At 47.9% G+C, this 23957-nt stretch overlaps 1 protein-coding gene across 14 annotated transcripts in view; it reads right to left on the bottom strand.

The window, feature by feature from the left end:
• Ablim3 (actin binding LIM protein family member 3) overlaps positions 1-23957 on the bottom strand; it is a 115429-nt gene that overhangs the window by 29135 nt on the left and 62337 nt on the right. For all 14 annotated transcript variants that reach the window (XR_012910275.1, XR_012910279.1, XR_012910277.1 and 11 more), the window contains 3 exons: positions 20464-20590; positions 16578-16671; positions 10688-10775 (listed from right to left, as the gene is read on the bottom strand). Coding sequence is in view for 8 of the 14 variants with exons in the window: in XM_075968503.1 (XP_075824618.1) it covers positions 10688-10775; positions 16578-16671; positions 20464-20590 (309 nt within the window). In the remaining 6 variants the exon portion in view is untranslated. The remainder of the gene's footprint in view (positions 1-10687; positions 10776-16577; positions 16672-20463; positions 20591-23957) is intronic.

The raw sequence follows: 23957 nt of genomic DNA, 5'->3' as shown, positions 1-23957 counted from the left end.
CTGGGGCCGACAGGATGCTAGGATCCCACCCACCTCTCTGTTGGGCCTTGACATTCAGCTTGCCAATGCCTCTTTTAAAACATCAGAGCTGCATTTGCTGTGGTTGTCTCACAGAATACCCAGTGAGTCCAGAGTTCTGGGTCAGCACTGTGTAAACACTTTCAAATCTGAATGTTTTTAGACACTGTGGGTTGCCACGATCCTCCCAGGATCTAACTCACAGCCCGTCTAACTTGGCGATGAAGGTGACTGAGTTTCAGGTTTCTGATTCTGCAGGGAATTCTGCCTCAACAGGTTTCTTCTCCAGACGGCTCATCACCACAGCAGGGTGAGGTTGTTCGGCATTCTGCCTCCATGGTAGCAGCACTGCCTCCATGAGATGACCCAGAAATGACCTGAGAGTTGCTCCATTAATAACCTTATCCAGGGCTGGAGAGGTGGCTCTGTGGTGAAGAGCACTTGCTGCTTTTCCAGAGGACCTGAGTTTGGGTCCTAGAATCCACACAGGCAGTTCATAGCTGTTACTCCAGTTTCAGGAGATCAGCTGCTCTGGCCTTCATTAGACATCTGCACTCATATGCGCGCGCTCACACACACACACACATACACACATACTTAGGAGGGGAAAGTCTGCAGACACAAAGCATATCTACATAATGGATACCAAGCACTTATAGGCAGGTGTGAACGAGTGGATGACAACTGCTTATAGGGGATTTCTTTTGGGGTGAGATAGAGAGACACAGATGATGGTTGTACAGCATTGAGAATGGGCAAAAGCTTCTTAAGTATATATATATTTTAAAATGATTACTTTGATGTTACATGAATTTTTATCTCAAGAAAAAAGAAAACCCTTGCCCCATAACCCCAGAGGAAGTTGATTGCTTCTGCAGACTATGGGGCACTTCATTCTTTCTCTTTCCATGAGGGTGCAGAGTCTCTGTCTCTATCTCTGTCTTTCTCTCTCTCTCTGTGTGTGTGTGTGTGTGTTGGGGTGGCGAGCAAGCTTGTCCCTTGGCTCTGCTGTGTAGAGCAGTATCACTGCTGCCGTCATCTTGGGTGTCAGAGGTCTTCCCAGGCACTGGGCACGCAATGCATTATTTAATGTGGGTATCCTGTGATGCTTGAATCCTGGTTGTGCTGCTTGCAGCTTCGCTGGTTACATTGTCCAGAGCAATTCAGTCCTTCTCTGTGCCTTTGTTTGCCATCTACAAGGTTGGAATTGATAATATCAACCTTGTAGGTCTGTTGTAAGGATTAATGAATACACACACACACAGACACACACTCAGGGGGGGGGGGAAAGAGAGAGAGAGAGAGAGAGAGAGAGAGAGAGAGAGAGAGAGAGAGAGAGAGAGAGAGAATGCACTGGAATGATATGTGCTTATAGTAGGCATTACATATAAATTTTTATCATTGTTGATATTATCTCTTCTCTTCTCTCCCATGCGAAAATACTTTGCTAGGGGCTAACTAGTTTGTGTAAGCTGAAAGGACTCCCAGATATATTGGAGGAGGAAGAGGTTTATTCCTTGACTCCCAGGAGCAAGGCCTGGGTGAGCCAGAGCACAGCAGGTGAGGGGCTGTAGGTGTTGTGAAAACAGTCCACTTTAAAGGGAAGCTCCTAATACCAGGAAGCAACACCTCAATGGCTCCAGGAAGTCTCTAAAACTAATCAGATTTAACAGGTTTCTCCCCCGCCTTCAAGCTTATATAAGCAATAAGGGCTGTTGAAAGACACTCATAGACAGCCAAGTTGCCTGGAAGAGGCTCAGGCCAACAGAGCCAGTGGGAAGACCCTTTTCAACCAGCAGAACTATCTGTAGGCTGGGCAGTTTGCTCTAGATTTCGAGATTTTGTGAGCTGTCACTCATGCAGAGGTGGCTTTTGGTGATGCAACTGTCTTTGAGTCATCTCTGCCACTGTTAGTAACCCCTCACCCATACACCTGTAAGAACCCCAGTGAAATTCACTGGTTCACCAACTTAGACTTTTGTGGTATCCATACTTCTGTCTGTCATCAGTTCCCAATCTGGGGTGAATATATGTCTGCTTATGTCTCCCCCAAACAAGTGAGGGGACACAAAGACAAATGACTGGCTATATAGGTGACGTTTCTGAACAGAAGCCTGGTGTGGCTGTCACTGCACCCTCTTGGCATGAGGAAATAGTCTTGAGGCTTTATCAAGAGACAGAGGTAGAACCACAAACATGGTTACCATAGAGGGCATCAAACAGGAAGGAACAAAGAACAAAGAAGGACCGAGGGTCCAGTGATTCAGGGGATGTGAACAGTCATGAGAATAATCTGAATGCTTAGGATATATGCTAAGCAATAGGTATTCCCATTTTTCCTTATTATTATTATGATTTATTGATGCTATGAGGAGGCTATGAGGAGGACACCTTGAAGATTAGGTGGGTCCAAGGGGTCCAAGGTATGGACAGGGCAAAAAAATTATTTATTATTATTTTTCCTTTTCTGTCTGCATGAATGTTTTGCTTGCATGCATATATGTGTACTATGTGTATGCATGGTACATGTGAAGGACAAAAGAGGGCACTGGATCCCTTGAAAATGGAATTACAGGTGGTTGTGAGCCACTATGGGAGCTGGGAATAAATTTCTCTGTAAGGGCAACAAGTGCTGCTAATCACTGAGCCATCTCTCTAACCCCTATTGTTGTTATTTGTGACTCTCTTTCTTTCTCTCTCTGTGCATATGTGTGTGTGTGTGGTATGTGGGGCATGCATGTGAGCATGTGTGCGTGTGCGTGCACGTGTGAGGTTACATGCAAGGGCCAGACAGAATGTTGGGCATCGTGTTTTGTCACTCTCTGTCTTACTCCTTTGAGGCAGGGTTTCTCACCAAATGAGAAGCTTACTTTGTAAGCCAGGCTGGCTGATCAGCAAGCTCCTGGGTTCTGTTCCCCAACCATGCCCATCTTTTAATGTGGACGCTGAGGATTCAAATTCAGACACTTGCACAGGAAGTTCTCTTACCTTTCCCCCTCCCCAGCATTCATTATTATAACACATTTAGAGAGTGCCTGGGCCTGGGGCCTCACACTGCATACTCAAGAGCCTCTTGACAACATCAGTATCTAAATAAAAAAAATAATGATGATATAAAGTTGCTAGCACTGAGAAAATATGCAGAGCACAATTTAAGCCTTTTCTTTTTGGCTCTTTTTTTTTTTAAGACAAGATCTTGTTATGTAGTCCAAGGTAGCCTTGAATTCATGATTTGCCTGCCCAAGCCTCCTAAGTGTTCTTTCCCCCTCCTTTCTCTTTTTCCCCTTTGTGTGTGTGTGTGTGTGTGTGTGTGTGTGTGTGTGTGTGTGTATGTGGTTGTGTGTGAGTGTGTGGGCATGCACACCCATGCGTGCATATGTAGAGACCAGAAGAGGCTATTGGATATCTTCTTCTGTCTTCTCTAGTTTATTCCCTTGAGACAGATAGCTTCTCTCATCATTTCAACTAGGTTGGCAGTGAGCCTGTCTTTATGCTGGGGTTTCAGGCAGAAACACCCACGTCTGGATTTTTACCTGGGTGCTGGGTCCTCATGCTTGCGTAGTGAGACCTCTTATCCACTAAGTCGTCTCTTTGCCTCCTTCATGTGCTCTTCATGTCACGATGGCAATATTGACATAACCCAGCACTGATGAATGTGTTGCACCCTAGGGCACAGCCACTTTTAGAAGTTTGTCATGAGCTCTGACTGGCAGAGCCAGAAGTACCTGGCTGTGTACTGAGCCCACTTCCTGCAGTTGATCCTCGTAGCAGACCTGTGTGGTGGTGAAGCCAAGGTCCTAGGAATTTGGATGTCTTAGCTGTTTGTTCACCTTTGACTTTCCAGCCTGGCAAGGGCCTGGCATTTGCCCAAATGAGGTCATCAGAACCCCTCTGGGACTTCTCTGATGAGCTCAGATGGGAATGACACCTCTCTGCCAGCTGACAGGAGAGTATGAGGTCAACACAAAAAGATGCGGAGAGATGACTGGTTTGGGGACACCCAAGGGTTCCTCAATGAGGCTGCTTCTGGATGTTTCTCAGTCCTGGCAGCCTATCAATCATGCCACTTCTGCCTAACGTGGTTGGAGTTGAGTTTCTGCCACCTGAAAAGTCCAGACTAATAAAAGGTCTCTTCAGACTCAGACTCGAGTATCTGACACATTCCTGCCTTGCCCCGGAGGCAATTTTGTTTCTTAGAAAATAGTGGAAGCAGCTGGGAAAATTGCTGCTCTGGACCTGATTCTGACCAACATGAACAAATTGGCTGTGAAGTAGACGTGACATGTAACTGGTGAGAAAATGGTCACATCACTTTGAGTTTGCGGCGACCTGATCCGAACAAGCTGGAAGCAGACTTTGGACACACATGCTTCAGATACAACACCGCAATATTTCCTGTGAGTCAAGATGTTAGGTAACCCTTAAAATCTTCAAGAAAAAAAAAAGAGACATCTCATCAAAAATTAAAATGTACTCTAAAAGGAAATGCGCTTAGTACAGGCAGACTTGAGGAAATAGCAACTTAGTAAAAGAAAAAAGATGTTTGAAAAATCTAAAATTATACAGCAGGGTTGGGGAAACATAAGTTTTTAAGTTTTGAAGCATAACTCCTACGACCTAAACTGTCACTAGAGAGAGCCAGTTGAGAGGAAGAACCCTGAAGTGTGGAAGAGAGTCACCCAATTGGCAACTCTGCCTCAGCAAGTGTGGTTGGAGGAGATTTGGAGATCAAGAATGTGGGCTGGTATGCCACCGTTGGAGACAACTGCAGGCTGTTAGTGGGACATCTACTGGCCTGGTGCACCTGTCGGAGTGACCTGTCAGGAAACGGGGGCCTCTGCTAACCGTCAGTTGCGTCTCCAGCTGTGCAGGGACATGCCTCCCACTACCAGGTCCTTGTATCATCTGAACTAAAAAGAGCGTGGTCTGAAATAGCCTCGGCTCCACAGAGAAGGCAGCCCGGGATCTGTGGGGTTTGCATTAACACAACGGAGGCTCTTAGCTTTATTTTTGGATCGTGGCATTGCTCAAAAATCAGGGGACAGACATAGACCTTCTTTCTAGAGGAACTTCTATGTGTGGAATTTGGCAAGCAGTTCCAGAAGATCCACAGTATTCAGAAGGCTAACTAAGGAGAGAAGGCTCAGTCGGCTAAGCATACACTGTGCAAACACGGAGGCCTGAGTTCGAGTCCCAGAACTAGCGTGAAAAATCCAGACACAGTGGTTTACACTTGTGATCCCAGTGCTGGAGAGGCGGGAAAAGGCGGATTCCAGGAACTCGATGACCTGCCACCTTCCCTGACTTGGCCGGTTCTAGGCCCGTGAGAGACCCTGACTCGAAAGCCAATGCGGGGCTAGTGACTTGGTACAGCAGGTAAAAGTGCTTGCAAACCCAACAGCCTGACTGCACTACCTGGAATCCACATTAAAAAAAAAAAAGTTGGATGCACTCAGTGCGCACATCTGCAACCCCAAGCTGAAATGGGAAGTGGAGACAGAGAATCACCTAGAAGTGTATAGCCCGGCTAGCCTGGAGTAGACAACGAAGTTCAGTGGAGAAAGACCCCACCTCAACCAGGAGAGGACCAGGTCCTGAACACTGTCCTTTGACCTTCATATATACAGCGTTGCTCAGTTGCATCTGCTCCAATTGATGAAACAAACAATAAACCAAGGTGAGGAAGGTCACTGGAGGCTGTTTTCTAGTACACACACACACACACACGCACACACACACACACACACACGCACACACACACACACACACACACACTTTTGTAACAGATAAAGCAAAATGATTTGATGAACTAGACATACTAGTTCCTCATAGACAGACTGGTCAGTGTTGCAAATTCCCTAATCCTGAGTCCTTGATTGGGGGGCTGGGGGGATGACTACAAGGTAAATGTTTTTCGATCACCTCGTTAGAATAGGTCAGAGGCCTTTTTAATACATTCCCATTGTCTTCAAACTCTGCCTTTTCACAGATTGGTATTGACGTCTCCATGTCAACAGACAGAATGGGGCAGGGCACTGAAGCTCCAGTGCGTACTTGTCAGCACAGATGCTGAACGGGTGAGCAGACCCACAATGATCGCCATGTTCCTCACGTTTAACACTGGCGAACTCATACTTGGCTACAGTACTTCCATTAGCAGTGTAGGGTCTGTCCCAGGATTTCAAAATGAATTCATTGAATATGCAAATGATAAGAGCTGGCCTTGTGCTTTCCAGTGTCAGCTGCCTCAGATCTTCACGATGGGGAAGGGAGATGCACGGGGTGCAGCTAGAAAGCTGGATAAAGACTGCACCCGCTGTCCTGGATTGAGGTGTATTTAGGAAGAAGAGCACGCACACCACATTTAGAGCCCAGCGCAATGCCTCCATCTGCAGCGGCTCTGGCCTTGGAGACCTCAGTGTAAGTTCTGCCCTGAACCTGAAGCATTTCAGCTTTATTCTGCTGCACTACAACCAGTGACCTAATTTCCTGGGGAAGCCCAAATGAAGGGTTTGGATAACAAACAGATTAGAAGTCTGGCCTCTTTATAGAAATAGCTGAAAACCAGAATGTGCAACAGAGCTTAAAACAAAGAAAAGGAAACACACTGTAGTCTCCAGGGGGCCCAGAAGTCTCCCACAGATGTCAGACATCTCCCAAGTAAAGCCCATTGGAAAGCCATCAACGGTGATTAAAACACAGAGCAGTGAACAAAAGACACTCTGGGGATCATCTACCAGAACCAGCCTGTCCCTGCTACAGAACCCCGAGACAGAGTCCAGAATGTGGGCCCTAATATTCTGTATCTCCGTCCCGCCCACCTCCACACCAAGGCTCTCAGCACCGTCTCATTCGTTCTGTCCTCCAGTGCTCCTGAGGCGCATGTCTGTTCTTTCTGTACCAGGTATATGGGTTGTCTCTGTTTCGCCACCATGGGGCGCTCGCTTCCATCTGGGGACCTCACCCCTGCTGCCCTCACTGCCTCTCCTCTTGGTCGCCCCTCCCCTTTACTCATGCTCAGGATACTGGCTTGAAATGTCCTTTCTTCAGTGGAGCCTCTCCTGACCTCTTGGTTTTCTGATATGTTCCCATTATCCCCAAACTTCCTCCTCAGAGAGAGTTTTGATATTGTTGCTTCTGTTTGATCAATGCCAGTCTCTCCCATCGGGCGATAAACTCCATCAGGGCACCAAACACGCCTGCCTTGCTCATCTCCAAGCAGAGTGCTTGGCACGCACTAGAGAGCCTGGAGTAGTGTGACCTTCATCGGAATGGATCAATGAGAGAGTGATACCAGCCACACTTGACAAGGGAGGAAAGACACCAGAGGAGAGAGTCACTCTTCAAGATCATGACCCATTAGCAAAAGTGTTGACCCTTGAACTCAGGACTGCTCCCTCTCCGCTGGCTCATTCCACCCCTGTACTGCCATTTCTCGAGTCCTGGTGCTGTTACTCGGTGAGTGTATTCTAGGCTCAGCTCCTGGTGGTAACTGAAACTCCTGATGGCTGCCACCCACACACGACACCCATAACCAGCATCATTATGACTCTAGCACCCATGGCCCAAGCCCCCTCATGGCAGATCCCTCGGCACCCCTGGAGGCAGGTCCTCTCGTACCCTGCAATTACTCCCACTCTCCCAGGAGCCAGAAGGGTAGGAATGGGGATAATTATTGAGAAGGTGACAGCTCTTCTTCACGACCAAGAATATCTCCCACCTCCTGGAGGCATTTCTGCCTTAAGTTCTATGGTGCATTTTCTCTCACAAACACAGAGCCGTTGACTTGACTCCATTGTTTAACTCCTTCAGTATCCTTGGGAAGTTGGGGGTAAAGTTCCTAACTCCTGGCTGGGAACTCCCTGAGGGCAGGGCCTTTGTCTTTGTTGCTCCTTCCTGCCCCACCAGCTGTTGGAGCACTACTGGACATGTGCTAGGCCTCAGAAGATACAGGTGGTATGTGAACAAAGAGAGAGTTGTCTCTCCAGGAATTTACTACACTTGTATCTTACAGGGACAGCTTGAAGCCTATCATACAGGTCAGACAATCAAGGTCCAGAGAGGCAAGAGGTCTGTCTACGGTAAACAAATTAGTAAGCAATAGTGCCAGGACCGAGTCTGAAGCAATCTAGGTCAAAGTGGGGAAGAGAAGGATTTAGAACTGAAGCAGGAAGGCACAAAGATGCTGATTGCTCCGTGGTGCACAGATGGTAATGTAGGTGTGAGGGCAGGTTCAGCACCGGGAGGTTGAGAAGGTGGAAGGAACACTGCACAGCAGATTTTCAACCCAAGTGCAAACTTTACATCCTAGTGGTGGTTGGTGTGCTCAGACTGGCAATACAGGGTCCTGAAGCAGGAATCACTCAGGATTGCGGAGGGTGTTGATGCTCATGGGGAGCCACAGGGACCAGACCTGGATATCAGCCCGGGTCTCAGTCCTGTGGAGGAAGGTGGAGAGAGCCTGGAGGGAATCCCAGGCCAGGTTTTTTTTCGTCCTGCACACAGATTCACAGAGGTCTCTGCCTTTCTCTAGGTGTATCCCCATATATACGATGAGGACTGTGGTTTTCCAGTTTAAAGCAGCATCCTCTCCCATCTAACACCCGAATGATGGTATGTTCAAGGAAGCAGTTAAGAGTCCCAGAGTGTTTGAAATGGCCTCTTCACTGAGTCCCACATGGGAGTCCCTGCCCAACGTGCCCAGTTTCTGCTGAATAGCTATGGGCCAGCAGATCTCAGCTGGGGATGATTTCACCCTCTTCCCTATCCCCTAGGATGTTAGGCAGTATCTGAGACACTTTTGATTGTCACAATGGAGAGTGCACATTACTGGCACCTTGTGGGTGTGGACCGGGGATGCTACTAAATACCCTACAGTGTACAAGACAATTCTTACACCGAGGAATTATCTAGTGACTCAGCCAACACCCTCGATATTCTCAGTGTCATTCATAATTTAATCTTTTCCTTTCTCAGTCCCCACAGACTCTTGCACTTTGCTTGTACTTGGTTCCTCCTGGCTTGTCTAAGGATTGTTAGTCTTCTCCCTGCTTCTGAGCCCTAACGCTGACCCCGCTGTACTCATCCTCTCATGTAACAATATTAGGAGGATGGGGGGGGGCATTGGAGAAATGACTGCATCGTGAGAACATAATTTCCAATACACTTATGACATAGGCCTCAGGGACCACCTTGTCCCCTTCACCATGTCAAGATACAGCAAGAAGCTAGTACCGGTATGAAAGTAAGCCATCAACAGACAGTAAATCTGTGGGCGCTTTGATCTTGGACTTGCCAGCCTCCAGACCGCTGAGCAGCACACGTCTGTCATTGATGAGCCACCGTCTATGTTAGTTTGTTTTGCAGCCTGACAGATCGTGGGATCAACGGTTAGGTTTTGAATCTCAAATGTTATACCATGGGCTCACACTGGGAATGCTGGTTTCTCAGCCGGGTGCTGTGGGAGGCACGGGCACCTTCAGGAGGTGGGGCCTGGCTGGCAGAAGTAGGTCACGACAAGTGGGCCTTTGAAAGTCAGAGCCTGAAGCCTGGTTCAGGTCCTGCTTGCTCCCTGCTTCCTCCTTCACCATGATATAAATAGCCTACACTACAAAGTCCATGGCCATGAACCCTTCCTTGTTGTGATGGACTAAAAATTCTTTGAGCGAAAAGAAATCTTTTCTCTCTTTAAGTTGTTCTTGTTGGGCACATTGCTAACAGTGATATAAAGAGAAATGAGCACCCCAGGTACCAGTCACTCACCAAGAGGTCTGCTCTTGGCCCTTCCGTAGGGGAACTTCCTTGGCATGATAGCTTGCCTTAACATCCTTTATCATGGTTGACAGTCATTTGTGGGATTATTGAGTAATACCTAGTTCCTGCCTTGGGCTGTAGTGTTGTGATGAGACAGAGCTTTCACATGTTAGGGGCCCCAGAAGCAATTGCTAACGTGAAGTTAGTTTGGCAGCATAGGCGGTGGCTTTGTTCAAGTTCTAGATACAAGGCTTGGTGCCTTGGTGAGAAGGCCTCACTCAGATGAGAAGCTGAAGTGATTGTGTCAAACCAGTGGGGTGGGAGGGGACTGGGAAGGTCTTTCAGAAGAGCAGAGCCAAGAGCACTGTGATGTAGTGGGATCAGGGGTGGACCGAGGGCAGAGGGATGAGTGGAATCTGAAGGTAACTGGGTGTCTGAAGCAGGAATCCAGGGCTAGCCAGGAGGGGAAGCCACTGTGCCTTTCACCCTGGGAACCCCGAGGAATGGCCCACTAGGATACTCTGAGATGTGGCGAGTTGAAACGGGATGGAACAGGACAGGTAGAAACTGTGAACTCAGTAGCCTGGGAATCCCCCCCCCCACCTGCCCCTCTGACCCCTTGGCCTTGTCCAGCTCAACCTCCCACCCCCACGTGGAGTCAGAAGAATTTGCTCAGAGGATTGCCAGGGAAGCAGGCCAGTGGAGCAGCCGGTGGAGGCACACGGGGATGGAAGGCAGATTACATGTCACCTCATATTAATCATTCCGGCAACTTCCCTCATCCACCCAGAGAGGAGAGAATTAATTGCAATCTTGAAGGCAAGCCAACAGCAGCGATAACACTGAAGAGGAAGGAGGCAATCTCTTTTCCAGCCACGAGCCTACCAGAATGCCTTCGAGGGTCAGATTTGCTTACCTGTGAGATACATCTCCTCCCCTTCGGTGAACATCTGGTGGCAGCGCACACATCTGGCACAGGTGGGGTGGTAGTGTTTCCCTCCTGCCTGTGGAAATCAGGATACGGAGCAGAACATCAGAACTGAGGCCACTGTCCAGTAGGGGCTGGTGGGTGAACACTTTTTTGGGAACATTGGTGGGTTTGGTGTCTCTCTCCAGGGCTCTGTGGTCGGTTGGGAGGCTGCCCGGGGGCAACCACAACCATATGAGAGTCTACCCAGATAGCTTGGTGGTTTCTTCATGGATCTTGATGGAAGCTCAGGGGATTTTCCTAGACATGGGCAGGGCAATCAGAGAACACTATTCCCCATCTCCTCCTTGCCCATGAGGAAGTGTTGATTTGAGGACTGCCAGCATGTTCCTGAGTATGGGGGTCCTTAACACTAATGATATTGACAATGATTGTAAGTACTACCATGTGAACTTGAGGCTCAATAACATTGTCTCGGAATAAGGAAGGAGGAGAGATGGATAGGTCGATAGATAGATCCTTTCCAATCCTGTTTTTGAGGTCTGATTTCACCAAGGCAAATGTACCAGTGTCTACCCATGCATCTGTAGCATTATTTAAAACACACTCGTGTAAGAATGAGAACAAGCATGAGGCTTAGAGTCTTTACAAACAAGAAAATCTGGCTAGAACGATATTCATTTTGGGCTGCCTTCAATTGGCAAACGGCTCTGTTTCTCCTGTTACGTTGTACCAGTTGTCTGTTAAGTGAGTCAACTTAAAGACAGATTAAAGTATTAGGTAAGGCTGAGTGTATAAGGTTTACAAACATGGCAAAAATTATGAGCACAGCTTAAGAAGGACAGATTTTTTTTTAATGGGCTCAGTGCATAAATTATGTTACGTGAGAAGCGGGACCCGCTGGGGCGCTCCTAACGCCTAGGTTAGAATGCTGTACCTGGATTTCTCAGCCTGAGCCTGGCCTATCTAACCTGGATTTAGTAAACACATTCCTTTTTCTCACTTTCCTTCCCGACCAATATTTCATTTAAAAATGGAAATGAGTGAAATCTTTTTTTTTTTGGAGAACGTTGTGCTTAAGGTCTCCCTGGAAACAGGGAGCAAGGTCACCCCCTGACCCTACCCCCATCTCACTTTTGCATTAGGTACTAGAATCTCATTCCAGAAGACCTGATGTGCAAGGGCCCTTTAGTGACACATCTAGAATTTGCATATGGGAGGAGGAGCACAGAGCCTTGGATGGAAGGTGAAGCATGATTTGAATGAATTCTTTTTTCCCCGTAACAGCACAGGTATTTTTCGGGGAGGGATGAGGTAAATGGATGACTGTGGGCGGTCATGAAACCCCCTTCTCTAAGCCAGCACTTAGTCTGATGTTAGTTCTAAAATCACAACCATGTAAAGAAATCTTATCTGCAAACCATCTTAGGGGTGGGGTTCTTGGGATGGGCTTGTCTGTTTAGGAGAAACTCTTTTATCTCAAAACTTAGCAAGAACGTGAAAAGGGCAGATTCCTACAAAAGAAAAATAATTTTCAATGTCCCCTTTCTCCATTCTTGGTTGTTTCTGTGGCTCCCACCAGTGAGAAAATGGTCGTTGTTGTTGAGTAAGCTGTGTTCAAACTTCAGGAAGAGCCTGCTATTTTTCCAAGCAAGGAAGTCGTGGGGCCGATCCCCCTGCACCATGACAAGGATAATCAGCGTAATTAGTAGCCTCTTCCTACAGTGTCTCCTTATCATTTCAATTATAGGGCCTGTTTTGGGCCCTGATTTTTCCCTCCATCATGGCAATAGTGGCTCTGCAATACTGAATGCACATCTTCTTAAATGTCACACCCGCCACCCTGCCCCAGCTGAAAAGAGACTTCAGGCCTGTCTCAGCAGCCTTGTTCCTGGATGGCTTAGAAAACAATGGGGTAGATGGGAGGCTGCCAGGGCAGCCTTCGCCCAGCATAAGGGAACAAAGGCAGAGAGATGCAACGAGCCATTTTACACACTAACAAACTGAAGCCAAGAAGGCAGTGAGGAAAAGCAGCAAAGAGTTGGTAGCCCTAAGGAGGTCATATTAGAGAGCACTGAGCATGGCAGTGGAGGTCTGAAGTGGAGCAAGAGCAAGCTGTGGGTCTTTTTGCTGAGGACATAGGAGGAACGGGATTGACACTCAGCCGTTCTGTCCCCAGAGAAGGAAGGAGTCACGAGATGGCCTCAGAAGAGAATGGGAATGTTGGGATGAGAAGACAAGAAAGTTTGAAGTGTCTGCAGTATCCTGGAAATAAGCTGGCCCTGTACTGGCGGTTACTGCCTAGCCAGCATCCTTGCCCATCTTCCAGAAATAGCACGAAGCTTGGGTCAGCTGGACCTCCTGCTATCAAGCCGTATGGTTATATTGTGTGAGCCCCATCAATGAGCTGATTCCAACTCTATGGGCGCAGTGAGATCAGGGAAGGGTCTGAAGTTATCCAGAGAGCCCCCAGATGTTCGCTGAACCATTAAGAAAGAACATTTTGTTAACCACCCCGGATGTAGCTATATCCATATGATAGGATATAAGCCTAAGCAACTGGTGTCCAAAACCCCAAGCGCAAAGCAGAATCCTCTTCAGAATAAAGGCAATGCAGAAGAATGTGGAGCCAAGATGGTCAAAGATTCAAGGGATCTTAATCAGCCTCATTCTCCAGCTAAGCCTAAAGCCAGAATGATGCCCACATTCTTATTATGGGAATGGACACATGTCCTTTTCAGTCCCCCTGATTTGAGACTGGCTTCTGCCTTCCAACTAAACAAAGTCCTGCTTAACATACTCATTAGGAAAGAAATGACAGTCTACGCTATTGACAAAGACTCGCTTAAGGTTTCGTGGCTAGACATGGTAAAATTAGAATTCAAATCCATGATTTTTTTTCTCCCGATCCCTGGGTATCTGAGAGCCTTAGGCACCACTGTGGGATCCAGGAGGCTGGAGTCCCAGACTCCATCTCTGCCTCTGACCTTGGAAAGGTACCACTAGTCTTGGGTCTCCATTTTTTTTTTCATCTGTAAAACAAGGAGGCTGGGAGAGCTGATTGCTAAATGTCTTTTCCTGCGCAAAGGGGGGGGGGGAAGTCAGTAACATGCTGAGGGAGCTAGTACGAATGGGGTCAGTGGGAATCTAGTCACAGCTGCCTTGAAAGGAGAGACAGCCACACTGGGAAACAAAAGGCGGCCACTAGAAAACCTTGCTAGCTGCAGCCTAATGTGCATCAATTTCTTCTCTTGAATCCAGCTTTAGTGGTCTTCCCCCCATTGACTTCACAACTTGCTAATGCTTCTTCCTCCGTTATGCAGAAGCAGTCAGCAATGACTATTTAAGGCCAAATTTCACCACATGCACCAGCCTTTCCCAGCCCCCTCATCCCTTAACTTCTCTACATTTTGACCAAGAGTCCAACTGACCCGCCATGTTTCCTGAAGCTCCATCTTTTACGCTGTTTCTCAGTTTCCCTCTCTTACCCTGTGTGCACAAGCACAAGCAGATCTACATATGTGTGTTGGTTCACGTGCATGCACATCCTTGGGAAGGCCAGAGGAGAGCCTTTGAAAAATATTTTTATTTTAGGTGCATGACTTCTTTGCCTTCATGCGTATCTATCTGTGTATCATTTTCATGCCTGGTGCCCACACAGGCCAGCAGAAGGCACCAGATCCCCTGGAACTGGAGTTACAGATGGTTGTGAGTTGCCATCTGAGTACTGGGAATCAAACCTGGATCCTCTGGAAGAAGAGCCTGGATGAGCCATCCCGCCAATCCCTTCACCTTGATTTTGGAGATAGGGTCTTTCCCTGGCTTGAAACTTGCCAAGTAGGCTTGGCTGGCTGATCAGTGAAGCCCAGGGATGTGCCTGTCCTTGCTTCCCCAGCATGGGGACCGCAAGTGTGAACTACTGCTCCTAACTTTTTCATACATGTTCCGGAGATCTCAGGCCCTTGTGTTTCAAAGGCAAACACTTTACCAACTGAGCCAGTTCCTCGACCCTCCTCCTAGTTCCTTGATTATCTCTCTTCTGACAACAACTCCACGTCTTTGTGCCACCCGCAGGCAGCCATTTCCCAAGGCTGGTGGTAGCCCTTTCCCAGTCTGCCAATCTCTCTCCTCTGTCTTGGAAAGCCTGACTATTCTCATACTATCATTCAATCCTGAGTGCTAGGATTCTCCAGGTTTAGGCTTTGTTTCTGGGCTTTGATATACCTTCCTGTCTGTCCTCTTGAAACCTTCCTGGGATTTCAGTCACATCCCATCTCAAATGCTCACCACGGTTCTGCCTGGATCACCTGGCTTCTTTTCCATCTCTAGTTCCGCAGATGCCATACTAAGGTTCTCGTCACCCAGACTCAACACTTTGACACAACTTTGGCTTCTTCCTCAGTCCCCAAATTCTCAAGTTGTCCACAGTGGCCGAGCTACTGAATTTCAGCTTCCATGGAGCTGGAGACAAAGGTGGTTGCCCTTGGTTGCAGGGGCTCCCTGGTGGCATCTCTTCCGGTTTCCTGTGAGCACCATGCTACCTTCTGTGAGGTGCAGCTCTAACCAGGTCATTCCAGCCCAGTCTCTCCACAACTCCCCAGTGCCCAGTGAATCATCCATAGACTTTTTATTCTTGTACCTCACACCCCTGGATTCCTGGGCCCAGTGACCTTTCCTGTGCGCTTCCGTTCCCTCTGCTCAGCCCTCTTCACTAGTCCTTAGAGATGCCTAGTCATTTAGTAATTTACTGCATTGGATTATTTGATTCTCTCCGACTACCTATAGTTAATTTTCCATATCACATGCAGTGCAGGTTTCAAAAACAGGCCACCTTATCACACTGCTCCTTTTTAACGTTCTCCAAAGGTTCTCCCCCTTACACTTACTATAAAACAAGATGGACACAGTCCCAGGAAATAGGCCCTCTGTGACATGCTCTGTATTCCCACCCTCTATTTTCAAGGCCATGTTGGTCTTTCTCCCTGTCCTGTCCGCTGGCTTTGCTTACACTGACCTCTGCTCCCCAGAGCTCTGCTTCAGTGCACCTTCTCACACAGCCCTGTCTCGACTGCTGTGCTTGTCTGCTGGACCCGCATGGGACCGTAGAACCCTTTTCAACTTGGTCCTCATGGTAACCACAAGCAACTGGCAGTGCTAATAATTCTGCCTACAGTGGCTGAGGCAGCCTGCCACTCCTTAGTCACTATCAGATGCAAAGTGGAGGCCTACAGAGACGAATTAGCAGTAGACACATGCCACAACTCAATTGTCCCTATCCTTAGGGCATTATTTTCCCTTTACACTGAACCCTTCAAGGTAGGTGGTCCCAAAATATGGGCAGGTAGCAGCTAGCCCCACAGGGTGTGGAAAGAAAGGATAGGAAGGTCAACGACTCAGCAAAGGACTGTAGGTTGTCTGTCACTGGCAGAGAGAGCAGTGCGTCAGAGGCTGGGGAGAGCTGTTGCCATGGCGATGGACCAGCCAAAGAAGGGCTTAGAGAGCAAGCTGCTAGACAAAGCTGGTTCTTAAATGCACACATTACCAAACAGTTAAAACATAAAAAGGGCTTCCATCCCGAGGTAGAGTCAGGAGGAAAATCCTAATTGGTACTCCTTAGAAATCTGTCTGAGTCTGAATCCAAAGAAGCAGCCGATTTCCCCGCCACAGCGGTTTTTGAACCAAGAATTATCCTGTCCACATTCTATTTTGGGGGTTCTCATATCTTGGCAAGGCTATCTGGTCAGGGCCATGCCGTGAGCTAACTCTGGGAGGTTTAAGCAATGGAGGGAAGGACACGGGGTGACTTTCTCTTCTTTGGTGATGACTCTTTGAAGTCACAGGTCATCCTGCTCACACGTGGTGACTCAGCCTCACTTACCTCCAAGACCCTGCCACTGATGTACCGGTCACATGTCTCACATTTAATGCCGAACTGGGAGTGGTAGTCAGCCTCGCAATATGGAACACCATCCCTACAAGAGGAAGTTGACGGGAAGTGAGTAGAGAGGGGAGGGTGTCCTCGGTCAGGACCTGGTCTGCGGTGAGGGGCCAAGACTGGGAGCTTCGGAATGCTTTTCAAAATTAAACTGCCTCTCAGATCTACAGGGAAAGAAAAGCCATAGGAATCTGCATTGGGTGAGGTCCCTAGGCACTGATGGAGCCACTGCTCTGGGTTGTCGTTTTGGGTGGCCTTTTATTTTTTTCCCTTCCCCTCCCCCATGAGTTATCCAGACCCACCTGCTTCTCTTTCCCCAAAGGACTCTTTTGAAAAATTATTCAAGACACGCTTTATTTCCTGTAGAAAATAAAATGCTTGCACATACATGGCACAGCATTCTCAAAGCATAAGGGACATGTCTCCCTTTTCCTTTTAGCCCATCCTGGTTTCCCTTCTAGGGTGTAGTAATGTGATCAATTTCTTACAGACCCAGAAGAGTTTCTCCTTTAACCAAAAATTTTATCCATAACTGAGAGAACCACTTGGTTGACCTGATGGACCAGTGCTTCACAAGAAAGTCTCCCATAAGTAGTGTTCATGCTCTGTGCCTATCAAGTGCTTGGACTCAGTAGACAGAGGTTAGATTGCCATGGCTTATTCTTTTGAATTATTTATTATTATCAGTGTGTGTGTGTGTGTGTGTGTGTGTGTGTGTGTGTGTGTGTAGGCATGTGGATGTCAGAGCATAACTGTGGAGTTTATTCTCTTTCTACTTTTACATATGAGTTCCAGGAATCAGCTTTTGGATTGAACTCAGGTGCCCGTCCTGTGATAAGTGTTTTTCTTCACTGATAAAGGCTCTCACCAGCCCTGCTATGGCCTGTTACACTGTTCTCTACGGCTAATAGCTGACATTTCTTGCTTTGATAGTGATTGATGCACGCGGATCATGTCATTTACTGGTTATGGCAGCCCAGGGAAGTTGTTGGTCCTATTCATTTTCCAGTGTGTTGAAGGAACAAGCCCATGTGTGGAATAGGAAAGTAACTTCCCCAGGTCACTCAGGATCTGTTTACACTTGAGGCTCAAACTCAGGTGGTCTGATTTCTCCCCACATTTTCATGAGATGGGCTCAGTATATGCTAGGGTTCAGTCAGTGCCTGCCTGGCTCACTGTCTACTCAGGAAAGGCAGCAATCACCACGGTGGCTGTGAGAGTCCTCAAGGAGACCGTTGCCCACTTTTGGGGGTAGGGTAACATGGCTCAGACTCAGATAGGCCTAAAGAGCAGGCAGGCTATTTCTCTGTCTCCACCTTGAGCTCTTCATGGGAGCGAGGTGTTAGCATTGCCTGAAGTTAAAGTAGCCGTTGTCTGTGAGCCATGAAACCTCCCTGACTCTTTCAATTTCCCTGACCTCTAACCACGTTTCTTACTCTGTGGATGTAAGCGTGAATAACTGCAAAGAAAAAAAATTTCTATCTGGGTAAAGATGCTGATACAACTTCACTCAGATTCTTGGGTTGGGGATGCCTTAGAGAATTGGAAATCTACATGATTATAAACAGAGGCAGATGGGAAAGAGCACATTTACTGTGTCCTTATTAGATATGGAACACAGAGCTTTGGAACATAACATCTTATTAACCCTGTTTTCACAAATGAGCACAGTCAGACTCGGAGCTGCTGAGTCCTTGGCCAAGGTCCCCTAGGCAGAAGGATTTCTGCCTTGAGCAACTGTAATAGTTTCATGGCTCTCCTACCACTTGGCTGCAGCAGGTGAGGGGCCCAGAGCCAGACTGCCGACGCCCAGGGAGGCTGGCAGTCTAGGCTGGGGCTCCAGAGTTCTGCACAAGCCCTCACTGCCCCAGAAAGTTCTAACTTAGAACCAATGACTCTTGGCTGGTGACTTCCCACAGACATTCCTTACCCAGCATGCTTAGAGAGGAATGTCTGCCATCTACTGAGATGGCATCGAGGGCTCTCAGTGACTTGCTCAGCTCACCTCTGCAGCCTGGCACTCTGCTTCGCCTGTGTATACACACTTGAGTTCCCAAAGAGGAGGGAAGTGTTTAACCCACGCCCACCCTCCTGCCCTGGATGGGCTGGGATTTTGTCTCCAAGCTTGTCTTTGTGTTTCGAATCTTAGTCACCCTTTCAAGGCCCAGCTCAAACCTTCCACAAGGCTCAGACTCCAGACGCCACTTGCAGCTGGTTAGAAGGGACCCTTCCTTTCTCAGACTATCAATAACCCCCTTTGCACCTTGGGCACAGGTGGGTATGTCTGGCCAGCAGCTATTTCCTCTTCCTGGACTTTTCCTTTGTAAGCAACTCTTTCTTATCCAGCTTTCTAAGTGTCAACAAAGGGCTGCCTTAGAGGTTGGGCCCTTCTGCCCTCCTGGTTAGTGTTTGAGAGGAAAAGGTGAAGTAAGGCAGCTAACCCAGAGGGAGTCACCAGACTTCTGTGGCAGTTTTTATAGAAAGGCCTCTCTCTTCACTAGGCCTGCTGAACTGATGATCAAAACCCAGGCACTGTTGGTGATTTTCTTTGCTACTTCATCGACCCGGGCACAAATCTAATGGAGAGGAAAGCAGAGGAGGGAGGGAAGGATGGAGAGAGAAAGGGAGTAGGGGAGGAGAGAGAGACTCTGTAGTGCTGAAGACATCTTTAAGAAGCTAATACACCTATAGTAGACCTTCCCATGTCTGAGTCAAACAACTCCAATTGTTGCTTTCCAATGTGTTGTGTGGGGCTTTTGGTCACTCATGACTGACACTTATTATCCACAGGCTCTTCCCACAGACCCCTGCTGTCCCAATTCTTCCTGTCCACAGCTTGTCTCCCTTGGTGAATGTGTCTCCACAGAAAACACAATCTCCTGGGATCGGAAAGTGTCAAAGTGCTAGGGTGGTTGCTCACAGTTGCCTTCGGGGATTTGAATATATTTTGTGTCGTCACCAGTGCTGAAGCCTGACGAGAGCTTGTCCGAAGTTGCTATGTGTAAGTCCCGGCGGCTGAGTCCTCTTACCTGATAATTTTATTTCTCTACCATCTCTGTTAAACCCATGCAATAACTGTGTCGACTTCAGGTCAGACATTGTGTTAAATGTTGGGGATCAGTAGTAACTATATCAAAGTCCCCAACCAGGGAGGGACAGAGAGTAGAACTGTCACTGTGTACATTGCTTACTCCTTTGAGTATCAGTGCCATGAGAGCTTTGTTTGTTTGTTTTTATTTTTGAGTTGGGGGGAATCTCCATTATAACTCTGGCTGTCCTGGAACTCACTGTGTATACTAGGCTGACCTTGAACTCACAGAGATCCACCTATCTCAGCCTCTTAGTGCTAGGATCAAAGGTGTGTACCATGCCTCCCATTGGAGGTTTAATGTCCTAGTCCATCCAAAGCCATCTGTTAGTTCTTTGTGCATAGTGAAAGCTCAGTCAATGGTGAGCCATCTAAGGCACGCACATGAAGATGTATAATTATAAATGGTGGTAGCCTGTGTAAGAAACTGGGCAGCCTGAGGGTAGGAATGGAAGAACGGAGGTGGGAAGTGATGGAGTGGAGTCATCTCTGAGTTGGAGGCATACAGAAGGAAGGGAAGGAGCCACAGGTGAGGACCACCAGTGCATCATGGGAGAGGAAACAACATGGGAAGGCCTAAGGTAGAAAGAGGCTAGGAGTGTGGCCATGTGGCTTGTGTGGCTTCCAATGGATGTGATGAAGGGTGATGCTGGAGATTCAGGAGAGGACAGTGGGTCAGGCCTTGTAGGCTGCAGAGGCCCAGGTATTCTTCGGGAGAGGGGGAGATGGAGCCATACTCACTTGCTAATGTACTCCCCAGTGAGGATGACACTACAGGTCTGGCATTTGAAACAGCTGACATGCCACTGCTTGTCCAGTGCCAGGAGTGACTGGCCATGCTTAATCTCCTCTTTGCACCCAGCACAGTCTGCAAAGACAAAAGTAGGACATCTTGGGTCCCTTCGACTTTCTGCCATCATCCCATGCCATGGGAACCCAGCCCCGGATGCCATTTCCCCCCACTCTGGTGCTGCCAGTACCCAGAGACCGTACCAGACAAGAGGAAGTGTTGCCAGAGCTCTGGCCTGTGGGAAAGGACCACGGAACGAGGAGTGGGGAACAAGCGCCCCCACTGCTCGCCATGACCACTATTATGACCACTATTCGTCCAAGCTCGCTGTCCCTGCCGTCACCCCAGTGCGGGCCATACTTGCACCACCGAGAAGCCGGCGCATGCTCCATTGCAGCCCCCATCTAATTTCACCATGATCTCTGCATGGTGGAATTTGAGAGCCCTGTTTCTGGAGACAGGCTGCATCTTTCCATTCCTCTTTAGGTAAGGACCACGCGGTGCCCCCTCTTCTCGGTCAACTTGACTGGATTTAGAACTCTATGGAGATCCACATTTAGATGTGAGGGTATTTCTACAGAGCTTGAATTGAGGGAGGGAGATGCTGCCCTGAGAGTGACTGATACCACCCTATGGGCTGGGATCCCAGACTGGGTAAAGAAGAGAAAAGGAGAAAGTTCACTGTCCCAGCGCCTCCATTCTCTTTCTCTGCTGTTTGGTCTGCTGAGATGTGTGAGCGCATGCCCACTGCCACAGCTGTGACTTGCTCCCGCTGCCATGTTTCCCCTGCCGTGATGGTCATGATGCTATATTCTCTGAGTCATGAACCAAAAGAAATCTTTCCTTATTAAATGGTTACTTGCCAAGTATTTGACCACAACAAGTAAAAAAAAATTAACTAGGGAAAGGCCATACTTGTGTTTTGTGCTGAAGCTATTTTCTTGCCTAGCCTTGTGCTAGGCACAGAGTGGAAACTCAAAGAATATTTGCTGAAGAAAATATGAATGACTGGATCTCACGGTGCTCAGGGAAAGGAGCGAATTTACCATGCTCATCTTTCCCCAGCATGCAACAATCAGTGTCTGAAAAGCCTGTCCCAAACCAGAAATATGTTTTTGCTCTCTGTCACTGTCACCCTGGAACCAGAGCTGGAAGAGAAAGTAGGTTGGAGTTCAGTGGTCTGGTCTGTCTATTGTTCAGTCAATGTAAAGAGGGGTGGGAGGGGCAGGAAGTGGAGCCAGCATCCAAAGTCATTGGGAAATCCTGGGAATTCAGGTCTTGTTGATCAGAGGGTTCATTTTAGGAGAGGAAAATGGTCACTGGGCAAGTTTGCCAGAGGTCAGACCTCCTTATTGGCATCACAAGACACACACACACACACACACACACACTTTGGAGCATACAAGGAGAAGCCACATAGAGACTTGGGGGAGCCTGGCTAGACAGACAGTCCTTAATCTGGCCCTGAAGAGGAGCTGGTGTGTCTAGGAAGGGTTGATGTGTTTAGAAGGTTGTGGGGAGTGTCTGGGACTTGATGACCCATGTGTAGAGTCAATTTGTACAACATTGAACACATGGCTGCCAAGCGCCATTTCCAACATCCCTGAACATAAGCAGGGGCGGGACGGTCCCCAACTGTAAAATGCTTTAAGCCTTCGGATAGGCTAGAGAACAAGGCACTTGGAGATTAAGCTCCCCCTTTCACTTTTCTGGAATCTGTGCCTAAGTCTCTCTGTTAATAAAATTATCCCCTCCAATAAAACTGCAGGTTTAAAAATTCAATGGCTTTGGTAGGTCAGGTGTCTCCTCTGTGTCCAGACGGACAGCATCTGGTCACACTTTTTAGGTCATAAATATGACGCTTGTGTTTCTGTGGCTCCTTAAGAGGACCTAACAATTACAGAGGGGCTCCAAGTTCATAGAGCACTTGGTCCAGTGTCTCAGCCAGGTCAGGAATCTATCTTTGACAGGTGGTGCTTATTTTACGCTTTATTACACACCGAAGACTCAGCCCTTCTTGAGTCAGTTTGGGCAGGCATGGCTGTCAAGGATGTCTCCCTTCCATGGAGCTAGGGCTTGACCCTGTCACTTATATATATCCAGGAACACTCTTCTCTTTTCCTCCATGACGGTTCCTTCAAATAACAAAATGCAAACATGGCCTGTCTCTCCCTCACCCTTCAGGCTTCTGTTTCACTTGCTATGGTCATCCACAGTCACTTGGGAACGCTATGTGATAGACATTGTGTTAGCCATTAATAAAACTCTCTGACTCTTCAATAAGATGTCCTTGACAATTGTCTGTTTGCAGAAATGGCCACATTCCAGTAAAAGTACCATCTGAGCGATAGGGACACACCTGAGATGAATTTAGCACTCTAAGGTACATCCAATGTGGAGGGGAGTGGCTGGAGGCTGAGCTGAGAGCCGGTGGAGCGGGTGTTGAGCAGCTAGCTCAGGCAAGAGTCTTCTCCAGCCCTACTCTTCTCAGTGTCTTCCCTACGACCAGGTCAGTAGAACTAATGCAGGCCTCATGTAACAGGTCGTTCTAGTTCTTGTGTTTTTCACCCACATCCTGTGTGTTACCAAATCTCTGATCTGAAGCCCGAGTAATTCTCCTTTGAAGGGAAGCCCTGCTTCTTCCTTTTAAGGATTCTTGGATGCCCTTTATTTGTGGTTTTTTTTCTCTATTACTCTGCTGGTCTTCCCTTGTAGGGCTTCCTGTTTCCTGAGATTTTTTTTTTCTCCCTTTTCATTCTTTCAGTCTTGTCCACTGATGGGTATTCCTCTCTGGGAGCCATAAGCAGGGTTGGGAGAGTCACTCCCTATCCTTGGTGATTTTGCTGAGCCAGATGCCCACTCCTCTCTATTCCAAAATTACAGCCTTCAGCTGGCAGAAAGCACAGTGCCTCCACCTGTTCCTCTCAGATCTCTCACTTTAGTGTCCAAGCCTCTAGAGATGCCGGGCAGCCATTTTTAGTCTGGTTGCCTACATCATCATCCATTTAGGTCAGCAAAAGTAAGTGGGCTCGTGAGTCACCGGGAATTGCTCATCCTGCTTTAGGCAACCTGTCTAGGAACACAGGGGCTTTCCATTTAGAAAGACACACTCTTGCTAGAGGGTCTTGAATAGTCTCAGAGCCAGATCTTATGCCTTCACACTGGTGCTCCTTCAGAAAAGCCATTTATGATCTTCAAGTCTCTGTTTTCTTACTTTTAAAACAATTACTCTTACTGCCTTCAGGGACGTGTAATGACTAAATGAGATATTAACTGTTCCTTTATTACAATGCCTGGCAATAGAATAAAGGCTGGAAGTGGGGATGGTGAAATAGCAGCAGTGATGATGGTGGATAGTGGTAATGGAGGAGTTGTTGGTGATGGTACCTGTGCTAATGATGACAATGACCGTGATGGTGATGTGGTGACTGTGGTGCTGATGGTG

This window comes from Microtus pennsylvanicus, chromosome 4 (assembly GCF_037038515.1).
Source record: "Microtus pennsylvanicus isolate mMicPen1 chromosome 4, mMicPen1.hap1, whole genome shotgun sequence".
NCBI lineage: Eukaryota > Metazoa > Chordata > Mammalia > Rodentia > Cricetidae > Microtus > Microtus pennsylvanicus.
This window is presented reverse-complemented; position numbering and strand designations above follow the sequence as displayed.